We start from the raw sequence: 14,517 nt of genomic DNA, 5'->3' as shown, positions 1-14,517 counted from the left end.
AAGGCTCTGATGAACAGGTTATCCTCGAAATGCGTCGGCCTCATTTTAAGTACTTGCCCTTGTATGGGCATGTCCTACTTTTAACCTTTTAAGTGTATATTTTGTAACCTATCTTTTACGTTACGTAGTATATATATTTTTATGTATGTATTCCACTATACATGAATAAACTGTATGATTTTGATGCAAGCTGTTGATTACGCACCTTCCATCCACTCTTCCCTCACTTTAAAGCCAGCCAAGGCAGCAAAATCAAGGAACGAGGCCACACTCCACAGAGGTCCCACTGGTAAGTTTTTCATAGCTGGCTGTTGACACAGTCCCCGCTCTTAAACTACGTCCCTTTAACATGTTTTGCCCATCCTAGGGCTTCATCATAGAGGTAGGGGTGGTATGGGTTGGAGAACATTTAAACCCATTAGTTCATCATGCCATTAAAGATGTCTGCATCAATACAATGTACATAATCCAAATTATATTCCATATGCCCAGGCAGCAGTTTATACCGTATTAATCGGCGTATAACACGCACCGGCGTATAACACGCACCCCAAGTTTAGGAGGGAATTTTGTGGAAAAAACTTTTAGGAGGGAAATTTAAGGAAAAAAAAACTTACATTTAAATGCCCATCAATGCACACTTATCAGTGTCCATGCAGCCTGTCCTGATTGCAGCCTTGTCATTGCAGCCTGTCCTCATTGCAGCCTTGTCATGCAGCTTGTCCGTAGCCTTAGTGATGTCCGCTTATTTTTTTTAAAATGGCGCCACCGAGATGTCCTGTGTATCTCGGCGGCGCCCAGAAGTTCTTGGCGGCTTTCGGCCGCTCTCGGACCTTCTCGGCGGCTTTCGGCCAAAAAATTGTGCGGAAATCACAGAGTATCAGCGTATAACACGCACCAGCGATTTTCCCCTGATTTTAAGGGGGGAAAAGTGCGTATTATACACCGATAAATACGGTACTTATTGTTTCTTTGTTTCCCCACTGTTCTTTTTACCATTTCACCAGAAATAAGGAGAAGATGCTCATGTAGGTTACAAGTCAATCTTAAAGCGGGGTTTCACCCTAAAGTGGAACTTCCGCTGATCGGAACCCTCCCCCCCTCCGGTGTCACAATTGGCACCTTTCAGGGGGGTGGAGATACCTGTCAAAGACAGGTATTTACACCCACTTCCGGGCATAGACTCCCGTGGGAGTCTATGTCATTTCCTGTCCTGCCGCGCTGTCTGCTGGGACACACACAGGTCTCAGAGACAGCGCAGAGAATTCCATGCGCAGTAGGGAACCGGGAAGTGAACCCGATTCGCTTCACTTCCTGATTCCCTCACCTAGAATGGTGGCGGCAGCAGCCGAGAGCCGAGCGATCGATCGGCCTCGGCTGCCAGCATCATTGGCCCCCGGGACAGGTGAGTGTCCATTTATTAAAAGTCAGCAGCTGTAGTATTTATAGCTGCTGGCTTTTAATATTTTTTTTGTAGGTGGAATCCCTCTTTAATTAGAGGTTAAAGAGGACTGAGGGCTTGTCAGGCATTGGTGCCTGAGCAGCTATTTAAAAATCACCAAAGCTGCCAGTGGGAGGAATGAATGTGAATTACATGCCCCTCCATATCTGGAATGGCCAAATGAAGAGGTAGAGGAGTAAAGGAAAGTTAATACGCTAGGTTAACATTTGCTCTTACTCTGTCTTTCAGAGTGTAGCTATGCAGCTGCAGTCATGCATTGAGGAGGCAATCTCCAAATGCCTCTTTTTTTTCTCTTTGCTTTTTATTTTTTCAGAAAGGTAATTTTCATCCAAACACTTGTGCTTGTTAAGGTTGCTGCAAGGCCCCATTGAATTATGCAGTCATTCAAATCAACTATTCTATTTGGATGGGCTTACCAAAGGGAGAATACACCAAATTGTGCTATAGTCTACTAGGGTTTTTAGAGATGATTAGCCAGTTGCTTACTGGGCACTTAAACCACCCACCTGCCCAGACCAATTTTCAGCTTTCAGTGCTGACACACTTTGAATGACAATTGCGCGGTCATACAACACTGTACCCAAATTAAATTTTTATCATTTTCTTCCCACAAATAGAGCTTTCTTTTGGTGGTATTTAATCACAGTTGGGTTTTTTATAAAAAAAATCATGTTTAATAGTTTTAAAATGTTGCAAACAGGTAATTTTTCTGCTTCATTGATATGCGCTGATGAGGCGGCACTGGTGGGCACTGATAGGCTTCACTGGTGGGCACTGATAAGCTGCACTGATGGGCACTAATAGACACAGTTAAGGCGGCACTGAAAGGCACAGATAAGGTGACACTGAGGGGGACAGATAAGTCGGTACTGATGGGCACAGTTAAGGCAGCACTGATGGCCACTGATAAGATGGCACTGATGGGCCCTGATGGGTGGCACGGATGGGTGGCACAGATGGGTGGCACTGATAGGCACTGATAGATACCACTGATAGATGGTACTGATGGGCACTGATAGGTGGCATTGATAGGTGGAACTGATGGGCACTGATGGGTGGCACTGATGGGCACTGACAGGTGACACTGATGGGCACTGATAGGTGGCACTGACGGGCAGCATTGTTCTTGAGGCACTGATTGTGGGCACTGACAGGTGGCACTGTGGGCACTGACAGATGGCACTGTGGGCACTGATGGGTGGCGCTGGTGGGCACTGGTAGGGGGCGCTGTTGCCTACTGCTAGGTGGCACTTGTAGGGGGCACAGGTGGGCACTGAGGAGCTGGAAGCAGCTCGCAGTGATTGGGACTGATGTCCCTCTCACTGCCGCCAGTGATCACCTTTTTTTTTCTCCTCGCGCTGACAGCAGAAAAAATAGCCGATTCCCGGCTGTGTTGACATCACATGATCAGCTGTCATTGGCTGACAGCTGATCACATGGTAAGGATCAGATACTCCGATCTGTGATCCAGCAAGTCTATGAGATAACAGAGTGTGCCATGTGCGCCCTTCAGGGGGCGCATAGGCGTTGTCCCAGCAATGCAGGTCCGTGCTGTAGCCGTCATTCGGCTATAGCGTGAATCTCAAGTGGTTAGTATAAAGAATTGTTCAATAAACACAAAAGTGCACTCAAAAATGATTGCCAAAATCCATTAAAGTTACTGCATCTAGGCTCAGATGCATGAAGGGCCAAGGATGTGGTATTCTGGCACAAATGGGTCCAGATACAGTATGACTGCAACAATAAATCTGTAATATACAGGAAACCTGCGTTACATCAGAGGGGGGCGGGGTCACCCACACGTCATTGGGGAAGCCAGGCTTCCCCACTTGAGTCAGAGGGGGGCAGGCTCGGGTGACGGGTGGCCCCGCCCTCCTCATATAAGAAATGTCAGGCTGCCGGGATCCGCGCAGTGTCTCCTCCGGTGGAGACAGAGGATGGATGGATTCGCTGCGCTAGAGATCACCTGTCGCTGGATCAGATCAGCCATCACCAGACCCTGGAGAGATGATCATCCGTCGCTGGATAGCAAGAATGGATTACCACCGCTGGAATCTTTTTTTATTTTTTTTATTTTTAATAAAGGACTTTTTCAACGGTGTGTGTGTCTTTTTTAACATTCTTTTACACTTTCCTTGTGAAATGGTAAGGTACCCCCTTACCATTTCAAACAGGGGGGCGGGATCTGGGGGTCCCCTTGTGAAAGGGGGCTTCCAGATTCTGATAAGCCCCCCGTCCGTAGATCCCCACAACCACTAGCCAAGGTTGTGGGGATGAGGCCCTTGTCCTCATCAACATGGGGACATGGTGCTTTGAGGGGTCATAGACCCCCAAAGCATTCTCCCAATGTTGAGGGCATGTGACCTGGTACAGTTCAGGAGGGGGGGGCGCTCTCTCGTCCTCCCCTCTTTTCCTGCGGCCTGCCAGGTTGCGTGCTCGGATAAAGGGTCTGGTATGGATTTTTGGGGGGAACTCCACTCAATTTTTTTTTTAATTTAGCGTGGAGTTCCCCTTAAAATCCATACCAGACCTGAAGGGCCTGGTAATTGAATTTGGGGGAAACCCACGCTTTTTTAAAAATTTTTATCAATGACTTTCAGTGACTGTTCTCGGTATTACGGGGAGCCGACAATTCATTATAGCCGTGAGTGATTTTAAATTACTTTTTTCCTGCAGAAATGACACTTTGTGCACGGACAGCTCTAAGCATGGGAAACATGCGCCCCTTTACAGGCATACTATACACACCTCCCAGGTACGAAATTTAAAGGAATATTACACTTTTATTGTTTCACTTTAAGCATTATTAAAATCACTGCTCCCGAAAAAACGTCAGTTTTTTAAAACTTTTTTTGCATTGATCCATGTCCCCTGGGGCAGGACCCAGATCCCCAAACACTTTTTTTTTAAAATGAGCACTTTAGATTTTTAACGTTCAAGTCCCATAGACTTTAATAGGGTTCTAAAGTTCACACGAAGTTTAGGTCTGTTCACAGGTTCTGGTGCGAACCGAACCGGGGGATGTTCATCCTTAGTCTGTAATATCCACCAGCTCCGTGATGTCATCATGGAGGAGTGGAAGAGGACTCCAGTGGCAACCTGTGAAGCTCTGGTGAACTCCATGCCTAATTGCGCGTACACACAATTGGAATTTCTGCCAAAAAAAGACAGATGAGAGCTTTTCATCGGAAAATGCGACCGTGTGTATGCTCCACCGGAATTTAGCTGTCCGAATTTGCACCAGCCAAAAATTTATAGCATGTTCTCAATTTTCCCGATGGAAAAACTTTTTATTGGAAATGTGTATGCAATTCCGACACGCCAAAAATCACGCATGCTCAGATTGAACTATGAGATAGAAGCTATTGGCTACTGGCTATTGGACTTCCTTTTTCTAGTTCCGTCATACGTGTTGTACGTCACTGCGTTATAAACGATTGGAATTTGGTGTGACCGTGTGTAGGCAAGACAGCTTAAGCCGAATTCCGTCGGGAAAACCATCAGAGATTTTTCTGTGTGTACGCGGCATAAGAGTTTAAGGCAGTGCTAGAAAATAATGGTGGCCACACAAAATATTGACATTTTGGGCCCAATTTGGACATTTTCACTTAGGAGTGTACTCACTTTTGTTGTCAGCGGTTTAGACATTAATGGCTGTGTATTGAGTTATTTTGAGGTGACAACAAATTTACACTGTTATACAAGCTGTACACTCACTACTTTACATTGTAGAAAAGTGTAATTTCTTCAGTGTTGTCACATGAAAAGATACAATAAAATATTTACAAAAATGTGAGGGGTGTACTCATTTTTGTGAGATACTGTATGTCAAGAACACAAACCCTCTTTACCACAGCTCAAAAGCTGTTTGGATCGTTCACAAGAATGATAGGTAAGAGCTGTTAAAATGAGGAATAGTCTCCCTCAAAACTGGTTCTGGCAAGCTCAGTAGATTGTTTTAACCACTTGCCGCCCGCCATATAGCAGAATGATGGCGGCAAAAGTGGTTGTGATATCCCGACCGGACGTCATATGACGTGCCCAGGATAACACAGCCAGCGCGTGCCAGCGAGCAGCGCTTAGTGCAGCGATCGGAGGTGCTGTGGGTCAGTCTGACACACCGCAAGTATGATCGTGGTATGAAGCCTCTGACAGAGGCTTCTTACCACGTGATCAGCTTTGACCAATCACAGCTAAACATTGCGTGAACTGTAAATGGCTTTCCTCGGTTCACGCTGACAGGGAGAGCCAATTGGCAGCTCTCCCTGCCAGAGGAGGGGTCTGTGCTAATAATCAGCACATTGATTATCAGCACAGCCCCCATCAAAGGGTGCCCATCAGCTGCCAATCAGTACCCAACACCTGCCAGCCTGTACCCATAATAAATGCCTGTCATTGCCCATAACAGTGCCAATCAATGCCCACAACAGTGCCAATCGGTGCCAAAAAAAGTGCCAATAAGTGCCCCATCAGTAATGCCTGTTAGAGCCCCATTGAAGTTCCAATCAGTGCCACTCAGTAATACCTGTCAGTAGCTTCTCATCAGTGCTGCCTATCCAGTGCCACCTATCTGTGTCCATCAGTGCCCATCAGTGACACCTATCAGTGCCATCAGTGCCGCCTATCAGTGCCCATCAGTTTTTATTTTCTTAAATTGTTGGCCTTTTTTAGTTTATAGGGCAAAAAATTAAAGACCGCAGAGGTGATCAAATACCACCAAAAGAAAGCTCTATTTGTAAGAAGAAAATAATAAAAATTTAGTTTGGAACCTCCATGGGCCCACTTCGCAGCATCTGTCTAGCCCCGATGTTATTCTCCCTGGATGTCTGGAGGAAATGCTTAAAGTTGTTCTCTCTAGCCTCCCAATGCCCTCCTTTGATAAACATTTTGTTTAACCCAGATATCCCGGACAGCCTGGCTTATGATAGGATGATTCCTTGGTCCCAAGCTGGTATTTTTCAGCTCCGCAACATAGTACATCCTCTCACCAGGAAACTTCTATCGTTCGCGGAATTGCAGAAACAGCACCAGATTCCCAAACAACTTTTCCACTCCTATCTCCAGATCAGACATTATTTCGCTTCTAAATCCCCCACCCTAAGTCTCGACAAGCCAACCCCATTTGAACTCTTATGCGCACAAGGCCCATACCAGGCCCATTTAATCTCTGACATATATCGAATACTCCAGGAATCGGTACCCATTACAGAATCTTCCCATTCTTATATGCGGAAGTGGTCGCAAATGCTAAAACATCCCATATTGCTCCCACAGTGGCAGAGAATATGGGCAGCTGTCTCTCAGACATCGCGTTGTGTAGAACAGAAGGAAACAGCTTATAAGATATTGCTTTTCTGGTATAGAACGCCTGAAATTCTACATAAATATGACCCCACGGCCCCTGCGGTCTGTTGGAGATGCCGAGGAGATACAGGTTCTCATTTTCATATTTTTTGGGAATGCCCACTGATTAGCCCATTCTGGCTGACAATACAGTCTTTCATCCAAGACTTGTTTGAGATTTCCCTCCCACTAGATCCTCTGTACTTCCTATTAGGGTTACCGATTCCTGGACTTTCTAAACATGCTCAGAAGCTCGCCACCTTCATTTTACTAGCGGCTAAAAGAGCCATCCCTACTCGGTGGTTATCTCATATTCCGCCCGATCTCACCCAGGTTTTGCAGAACTTAGAACATATCAGCCGTATGGAAAAGCTTACAGCCATAGTCCACGATACTATGCCCCAGTTCTCCAAGATTTGGGATCTGTGGAACCGCTCCAAACTGAATACTGCTGCGTAATTCAGATTACTACTCCACGCCCTCTTATGATGAGTTTAAATGCTCAAATTAATCGACCAAACCATGTCATATAATTCTGAAAGGAAGGCATTCCCACGCCCCCGGCTCACTGAGACTTGGTTATTTGAAAGTGGCATTTACGGATCTGTACTGCAAATAACTGATAATCTTTTGAAGACATAATAAATATGCTGAACTATTATGCCCCACCCTCCTTCTCCCCCCCCCCCCTCCTTTTCCTTCTTGTTTTTGATTTGTCTCATATGTCAAACTTACTGTTTCTATGAACACTTGTACAAGTGTAAGATACTGTATTCTTGTTATCTTTCTATTTTCAATAAAAATACAATTTAAAAAAAAAAAAAAAAAAAAAAATTTAGTTTGGGTACAGTGTTGCATGACTGAGCAATTGTCATTTAAATTGCGACATCGCTGCAAGCTAAAAATTGTCCTGGGCAGGAAGGGGGAAAGTGTCTGGTATGGAAGTGGTTAAAAAAGATCTAGTACATTCCTAAATTAACAAATTATAACTGGATATTAACATTTATAGGTGATAACACCAGGGATCAATGATCCAAAAAATAACCAATTGCTTTCTGTAGACCATGAAGAAATGTATATTTCCCCCTGCTGGAAAAAATTGGATCATGCTTTGATCATGCTTGTTTTTTTTTCCACCTTTCTCTGCAATAACTACGGATATGAGATTGTGTATATGGAGGTTTTTTTTTTTTTTTTTTAATTGATTGGACTAGATGGACTTTGTCTTTGTGTCTTTTTCAACCTGACGACAGTAACTGTATACTATAAATGTGACTGGGGCAAGCAGTATTTTGTGCAATAGCACACACCCCATATGAGACATTTTTCAAGCCTGTGCATCGCCAAGCAGGGCCACACATTTAGGACCTCCAGAGCAGGACTAATCAACCTATATACTGTATATAGCAGGGATATGCAATTAGCGGACCTCCAGCTGTTGCTAAACTACAAGTCCCATCATGCCTCTGCCACTGGGTGTCATGCTTGTGGCTCTAAGAGTCTTGCTATGCCTCATGGGAATTGTAGTTCTGCAACAGCTGGAGGTCCGCTAATTGCATATACCTGGTATATAGAATACATTGTGAGGGGTAAGGGGCACTTTGGAGGACAATGCTGGTACAAATTAATTTGTCCTTTGTATAAATTATGTTCTGAATAGGGATGTTCCTATGGATAGCGGAAGATCAAATCGTATGTTTCTATTGCTTATTTTGTAAATATCTTGTGAATTCAGAGTCTTGGTTAGAAATATATATATAAAAAATACTGCATTAAATAGCCAAATAGCTAAACTAAGTATTAACAACTTACTAATACTTGTTAGTTTGTTAGTTATTTCAACATTTAAGCGTATCTGTTGTTCACTAGAGTCAAATTTCTATGTATGTTTAACAAGAAGTAAAGAGACACACCATATGTTAGACTCAGCAAACAAATAATGAAAGGGTACTGTACCTTTGCAATGTAATTTTATTACACCTTGAGTATCTGGTTGAAATGTAGCTTGTGTGCAGTTTCTACAGCTATAATTTATTATAAAATGTTACTTCTTGGTTAGGTGTGGCATGCAGCTGTTTTATAGGAGAAATAAAATTGTATATTCAGAAATTGAATCAGGAACCCAAAATGCTAAATTTTTATGGGCACGTATATTTTGTAGTTATTGCACACACTTGATAGGACGCTTTCTCATGGGAAACTAGACCCTTAGTGGGGAAACACCCTACTGAGTGATATATAATAAAGCTAATTTTGGCCAGTGTGTTGCCAGAAGAATTTGTTCCTCCACTTCACTAGTTGACTAAAGTCATCATGAGCATCAAGCAAAGTCACAGATCTTCATCTGGATCCCTTAGAGGACTAGGAAGTGGAAGCTGTAATGTCAATCGCATGTCCTCAGTACGCTCAAGTGGATCTTTCCAGGCTCCCAGTGTTCACGGTGGCTTTGGTAGCAGAGTCATGGGCTCCGTTTATGGAGCTGGTGGTGCTGGATGTACATCTGCTGGAAGCATTAGCTTAGGTCTAGGGGGAGCTGGAGGCTATGGCTCTGGCTTTGGATTTGGAAGTGGGGGTGCTCGAGGCTATGGATCTGGATTTGGCTTTGGTGGAGGGTCCTTTGCTTCTGGTGCTGATAACATTCTTAACAGGGATGAGAAGGGAACCATGCAAATTCTGAATGACAGACTAGCTAGCTACCTGGACAAAGTTCGCTCCCTAGAGGAAGAAAATGCCCAGTTGGAAAGGAAAATCCGAGAGTGGTATGACAAGCAAGCTCCATACACATCTCCTGATTTCAATCCCTATTTCAAGACCAGTGAGGATATCCAAAACAAGGTATGTTTATAGAAACATTCTGAATAACATTTTTTAAATTATACACATGCCAATGCCATATACCTTGTACGACTTTCTTGAATATCTGCCCATATCCTCAATTTCTCTATCATCTTTCAGATCATGCAAGGAAATGCTACAAATGCCTCCATCTTACTCCAGATTGATAATGCTCGTCTGGCAGCTGATGACTTCAGGACCAAGTATGTTTTATCAATACCTTTAGTTTCTTATAAATGCTGTTATGTTCTAAAACCTTGCTTGTATGTATAGTTTGTAAATATAAATGTGCATAGATGCAGCCATTTTTGTTCATTCCATACACTGGCTCTGCTTTCTGATTTTCAGTGCTACACAGTTGTACTTTATGGCTTCTCACGAAAATGGAAGTCTATCAGTCAGCTGACCTACTAAAAATAACGTGTTTTGTATGTGTTTGGTTTCTTATTAAAACAGCCATAATACATCTATGTAATAAATAATTCTATAATCTACTCTAATATAATACAATATAATCTAGAAAACATATTAATATAATAAAATGACCAAACAAGCATGCAAAGAAAGACATATCTCAGTGATATAAATGACACAAAATGAGATTCAGGTAAATACTGTAATAATAAAAATTGAAAACCTGTTCCTAATATAACCATATCTCACTTCATATACCACCATGAAGTACCTATTTTTTATAGCCTGAACAATCCAAGGTATCATATTATTAATGTATAGCCATATGTTTTAAAAGCACCATCAATTGGGTCAGGTGATATAATCTTTCTGACTATTGTCAATCTATTTACACACCCTATGCATGTTTTATTTGTAGATTCTATATGAAAAGTACAGGTATTTTACGATACTTTTGCGATGAAGCAAAATTCAGAATATTTGAAAATAAGTAACTGCATACCAAATAAATAGCATAGTAGGTAATTTACTAAAGTAGCTTACATTACTCATCAGGTTTTTAGTTCAAGACAGTACCGCTATTTTTTATTTTTTCAAACAGCAAATTCCTTTCCTAGGACTCCTCCCTACAAGCAGGGCCTGGGTGTAGCTAGGCACCATTGAGTATCCTACTGCTAGTATTTCGTTTACTTTAACAAGATTATACAACCTTTTTTCAGGTATGAAAATGAGGCTGCTCTCCGCATGGGGGTAGAAGCTGACATCAATGGCCTCCGCCGTGTGCAGGACGAACTTGCACTGAACAAGAAAGACCTGGAAATGCAATACCAGAACCTAAATGAAGAGTTGACTTTCCTAAAGAAAAACCACCAAGAGGTAATTGTCTTTTTCATAAGGTCTTTTAAGGTATCAGTAGACTACAGATACAAAATACTATTGTGAAGAGAACAGTTTTAACAGTTTCTAAAGACTTCTCTTTACCTCTAGTAAAGCCCAGTAATCCCCTCTCCATAGAGTTAAATTTTACTTCACAGCATATAATAATAAAAAACACTAGGAAATGCAGTTATGTAATCATTAAAATAATCATAGAATATATTGTTTTATTTAACTAGTATAAATGCTTGATTTCAATCTGGTATCAGCTCCTTAAAAAAAAAAAAAAAGTAGCTGATTGATTTTTTTTTTAATGTAAGGAAGACTTGTGTCAATTAATCAGCTGGAGCAGTTAGCACATGAGCCTAAAAATATGAATTTACATTTCTGCCTTTTCAGGAGGTGAACAGCTTGCGTTCTCAGTTGGGTCAGAAGGTCAACGTTGAAGTGGATGCTGCACCATCTGTGGACCTAAACAAAGTGTTAACTGAACTGAGAGCTCAGTATGAACATATAATGGAACAAAATGCAAAGGAAGCAGAGAAGTGGTTTGCTGACAAGGTTAGAAGAAATAACACTTATGACACTGATGGTAGATATTGAAGTATGATTGTGACAATATTGTGTGTTCTCTTTAGAGTGGAGAACTTAGCCAGCAGATGACAAGCAGTGCCCAACAGCTACAGACCCACAGTACAGAAATCCTTCAACTCAAGCATACATTCCAAAATCTAGAGATAGATCTTCAGACCCAAAACAGTATGGTAATACCTTTTTTTTAATGTTATCCTTTTTCATTATTTGACTTGCTTTTTTATGCCTGGGCAATATTATTTCAAATACATTTTACTAGGTATGTATGTATGTAGCGATCTTCATTAACATCTATTCTATAATAATTCTGACTGTAATATAACAACACAAAAAGTGTTGAACAAAAATATACTTTTGGTGCTTATCGTGTTTCCTCAAAAATTTCCTGTCAACAGAAAGCTGCATTGGAGAACAGTTTGCATGAGACAGAAAGTCGTTACGGTGCCCAGCTCGCTCAACTGCAGGAAATGATCAATGAGGTAGAGGTGAAATTAGCAGAGCTCAGGTGTGATTTAGAGAGGCAGAACTTCGAGTACAATACTCTCCTGGATGTGAAGACCCATCTAGAACGGGAGATAGCCACATATAGGCAACTGATGGATGGAGAGGACTCTCAGTAAGTATTACCAACCAATACAATTTTGTAGTACAAAAGGCACGTACGGTATGTATGTGTACAGGAAGGAAAGCCGTCCTGTATTGGCCTGTTGTCACCCCAAAAAACAGACATTTCCCTGTCCCATACTGACAAGAGAATCTCCAGTCACCCTCTCAGCCCAGTAAAGCCCAGGCTATATTCTGTTGTTGGCTATTGGAGCACTTTAGTTGGATATGTGGGGGTGGACTGGTGGTTAGAATTACTGTTTTGGAAGCTGGGGTAGGATAAGATGTCCCTCCCCCATCTTTCCTCCTCTTTTCTCTCTCCTCTAGCTCTACCCCTCCCCCCACACACCATTTTTTTCTTCTTCTCTGTGTTTCCTCTACCTGCCTACCTCTCCACCTGGCCCTTCCTCCCTAAGTGGAGGGTTTTATCACCACCTTCTAACAATATTTCCTTCATTCTTCCAAGGGCACACCATGCCACCAAACACAAAGTCTATCTATCCTTTTTTCTTTGAAATGTGTTTCACTTAACACCAAGGGCCTTAACTTCCTGGAGAAAATATCACAACTCCTATCATCACTTTAAAACACAAAGCTCAAAAATATTTCCTCAGGAAACATTTTAGGTCTAATTCCATTCTGAAAACAACCAACAAAATATTCACTTCGGTATACCACACCACGAATGCCTAATCTAAAACCCATGGTATATCTATACTATAGTCAAAGCACTCCTCATTGCAACTGTCTGACATAATGGCACACCAGGACGGTTGCTACTTATTTCTTGAAAGCTCGTTGGGAACAAAAATAATGTTAAGTTAAGCTTTCATGCAAAAGCTTTGGTAAATATATATCCTAATAACTTGTGTTAGACAGTGTCTAATCATGATTATGTGGCTTTGTTACAGACGAGGAGTTGGATGGAGCTCAAGGGGCATGAGCAGCTCTGGAGGTTCCAGTGGCATGAGCCATTCCAGCACTGGAAAACCAAGAATCATGGTGGAAGATGTCAGAGATGGATACTCTCAAGCTAAAAGAGAATAAAACCTGTTATTGAATCCTGGCCATATACATTTGAAGGCTTTCATATTTTCATCCCCTTTCTCTGCAATGGATGCTGCATATTGAAAAGAATAGACTTTAGATGAAACAATAGAATATAATACTGTCATGTATATCAATTGTAATAAAGTGGAGGGCTTACCTTCAGAAACCAATCATATTTCACCTGCCATTCTTCTAGTTCAAGTGAGCATATAAAAGCTGAAATCTGTTTGGTTAATGAAGACAATGCCTCCCCTTTCCATACATCCAGTTTTTATACATGAAGCTCCTTTTTTATGGAAAAAGCACCCTTATGCTTATTATATCCCAGATAGCAAGGATAACTTGCCACACATTTGAGGCAGTGTTGAATTGTAAGTCTTGTTAACTTTGCTGCACATTTTCACTGGCAAGTTGTAACCTTGCAGAGCACTTGAGGCACAAGTTCTAGTTGACATTTTTCCAAATTCAGCCACAGTGACCCCTGTGGTGGGATGACTATTGTACAACATAACTAAACCAGAACTTGCAGCAGACTTGCAGAATGTTTGCAAAGAAAGTTGATCTGGAGTCATGCAATGTGGACTTGCTGCAATTTTGCAACAAACTTGTGAAGCCTGGCAAGTCTAGCAATAGCTTAGCAAGTCATTTTCAAACCTGCAACTCAATTGCTTGCTATCTGAGATATCACTGGCTAATGGTGGTGCTTTTTGGTGTTATCAATAACAACTAAACTACTATCAATTTTATAAAGATATTTATTCCATCTGATTAACTGGACAACAATTTTACATTCCAGCACCTTTTTATCTAATGTCCAGACTTGGTCTATTCTATAGTTTATTCTATAATTTATTATAAGGCTGGCTCAGCGTGTCTTTTTTTTGTAAACTGAACAGCTGTCAAGCTATCCTCACTGCATTTGAGTTTACCATAAATACATATTCTTGCTTTTAGGTGTTGTTTTAAGGCCTGGGTTGGTAGTCACTGTTAAGAATGTTACTTTCTGAATCTTTTAATAAAAGTGCTATCTTATGCAGTTTATTGTTTTCGTTTTTTGTAAAATACTCAGTAACAGAGCTAGCTTCATACTACGATGTTAATGTCTCCTCTTGCCCTGGCATCCTGATTAAGGATGAGCCAAACACCCCCCCGGTTCGGTTCGCACCAGAACATCCGAACAGGCAAAAAATTCAGATGAACATCATTAAAGTCTATGGGACACGAACATGAAAAATCAAAAGTGCTCATTTTAAAGGCTTATATGCAAGTTATTGCCATAAAAAGTATTTGAGGACCTGGGTCCTGCCCCAGGGGAAATGTATCAATGCAAAAAAAGTATT

General features: G+C 41.8%; 1 protein-coding gene across 1 annotated transcript; it reads left to right on the top strand.

Annotated features, from left to right (window-relative positions):
* Window positions 1-9,057: 9,057 nt before the first annotated feature.
* Window positions 9,058-14,161, top strand: LOC143935782 (keratin, type I cytoskeletal 19-like). Its single transcript, XM_077459892.1, has 7 exons — window positions 9,058-9,640; window positions 9,761-9,843; window positions 10,774-10,930; window positions 11,330-11,491; window positions 11,569-11,694; window positions 11,920-12,140; window positions 13,039-14,161. Exons 1-7 carry the CDS (start codon window positions 9,119-9,121, stop codon window positions 13,172-13,174), a joined length of 1,407 nt encoding a protein of 468 aa, XP_077316018.1. The 5' UTR covers window positions 9,058-9,118; the 3' UTR covers window positions 13,175-14,161.
* Window positions 14,162-14,517: the final 356 nt, after the last annotated feature.

Source organism: Lithobates pipiens, unplaced genomic scaffold (genome assembly GCF_037356315.1).
Source record: "Lithobates pipiens isolate NorthernLeopardFrog02 unplaced genomic scaffold, aLitPip1_a1.2 Scaffold_28, whole genome shotgun sequence".
Classification (NCBI taxonomy): domain Eukaryota; kingdom Metazoa; phylum Chordata; class Amphibia; order Anura; family Ranidae; genus Lithobates; species Lithobates pipiens.
This window is presented reverse-complemented; position numbering and strand designations above follow the sequence as displayed.

Excerpts from the sequence above, each read along its gene's own strand:
- LOC143935782 (XM_077459892.1), top strand. The coding sequence starts at position 9,119 with ATGAGCATCAAGCAAAGTCACAGATCTTCATCTGGATCCCTTAGAGGA. Across the intron at positions 9,844-10,773 it reads GCTGATGACTTCAGGACCAA|GTATGAAAATGAGGCTGCTC; the intron begins GTATGTTTTATC and ends ACCTTTTTTCAG. Across the intron at positions 10,931-11,329 it reads TAAAGAAAAACCACCAAGAG|GAGGTGAACAGCTTGCGTTC; the intron begins GTAATTGTCTTT and ends CTGCCTTTTCAG.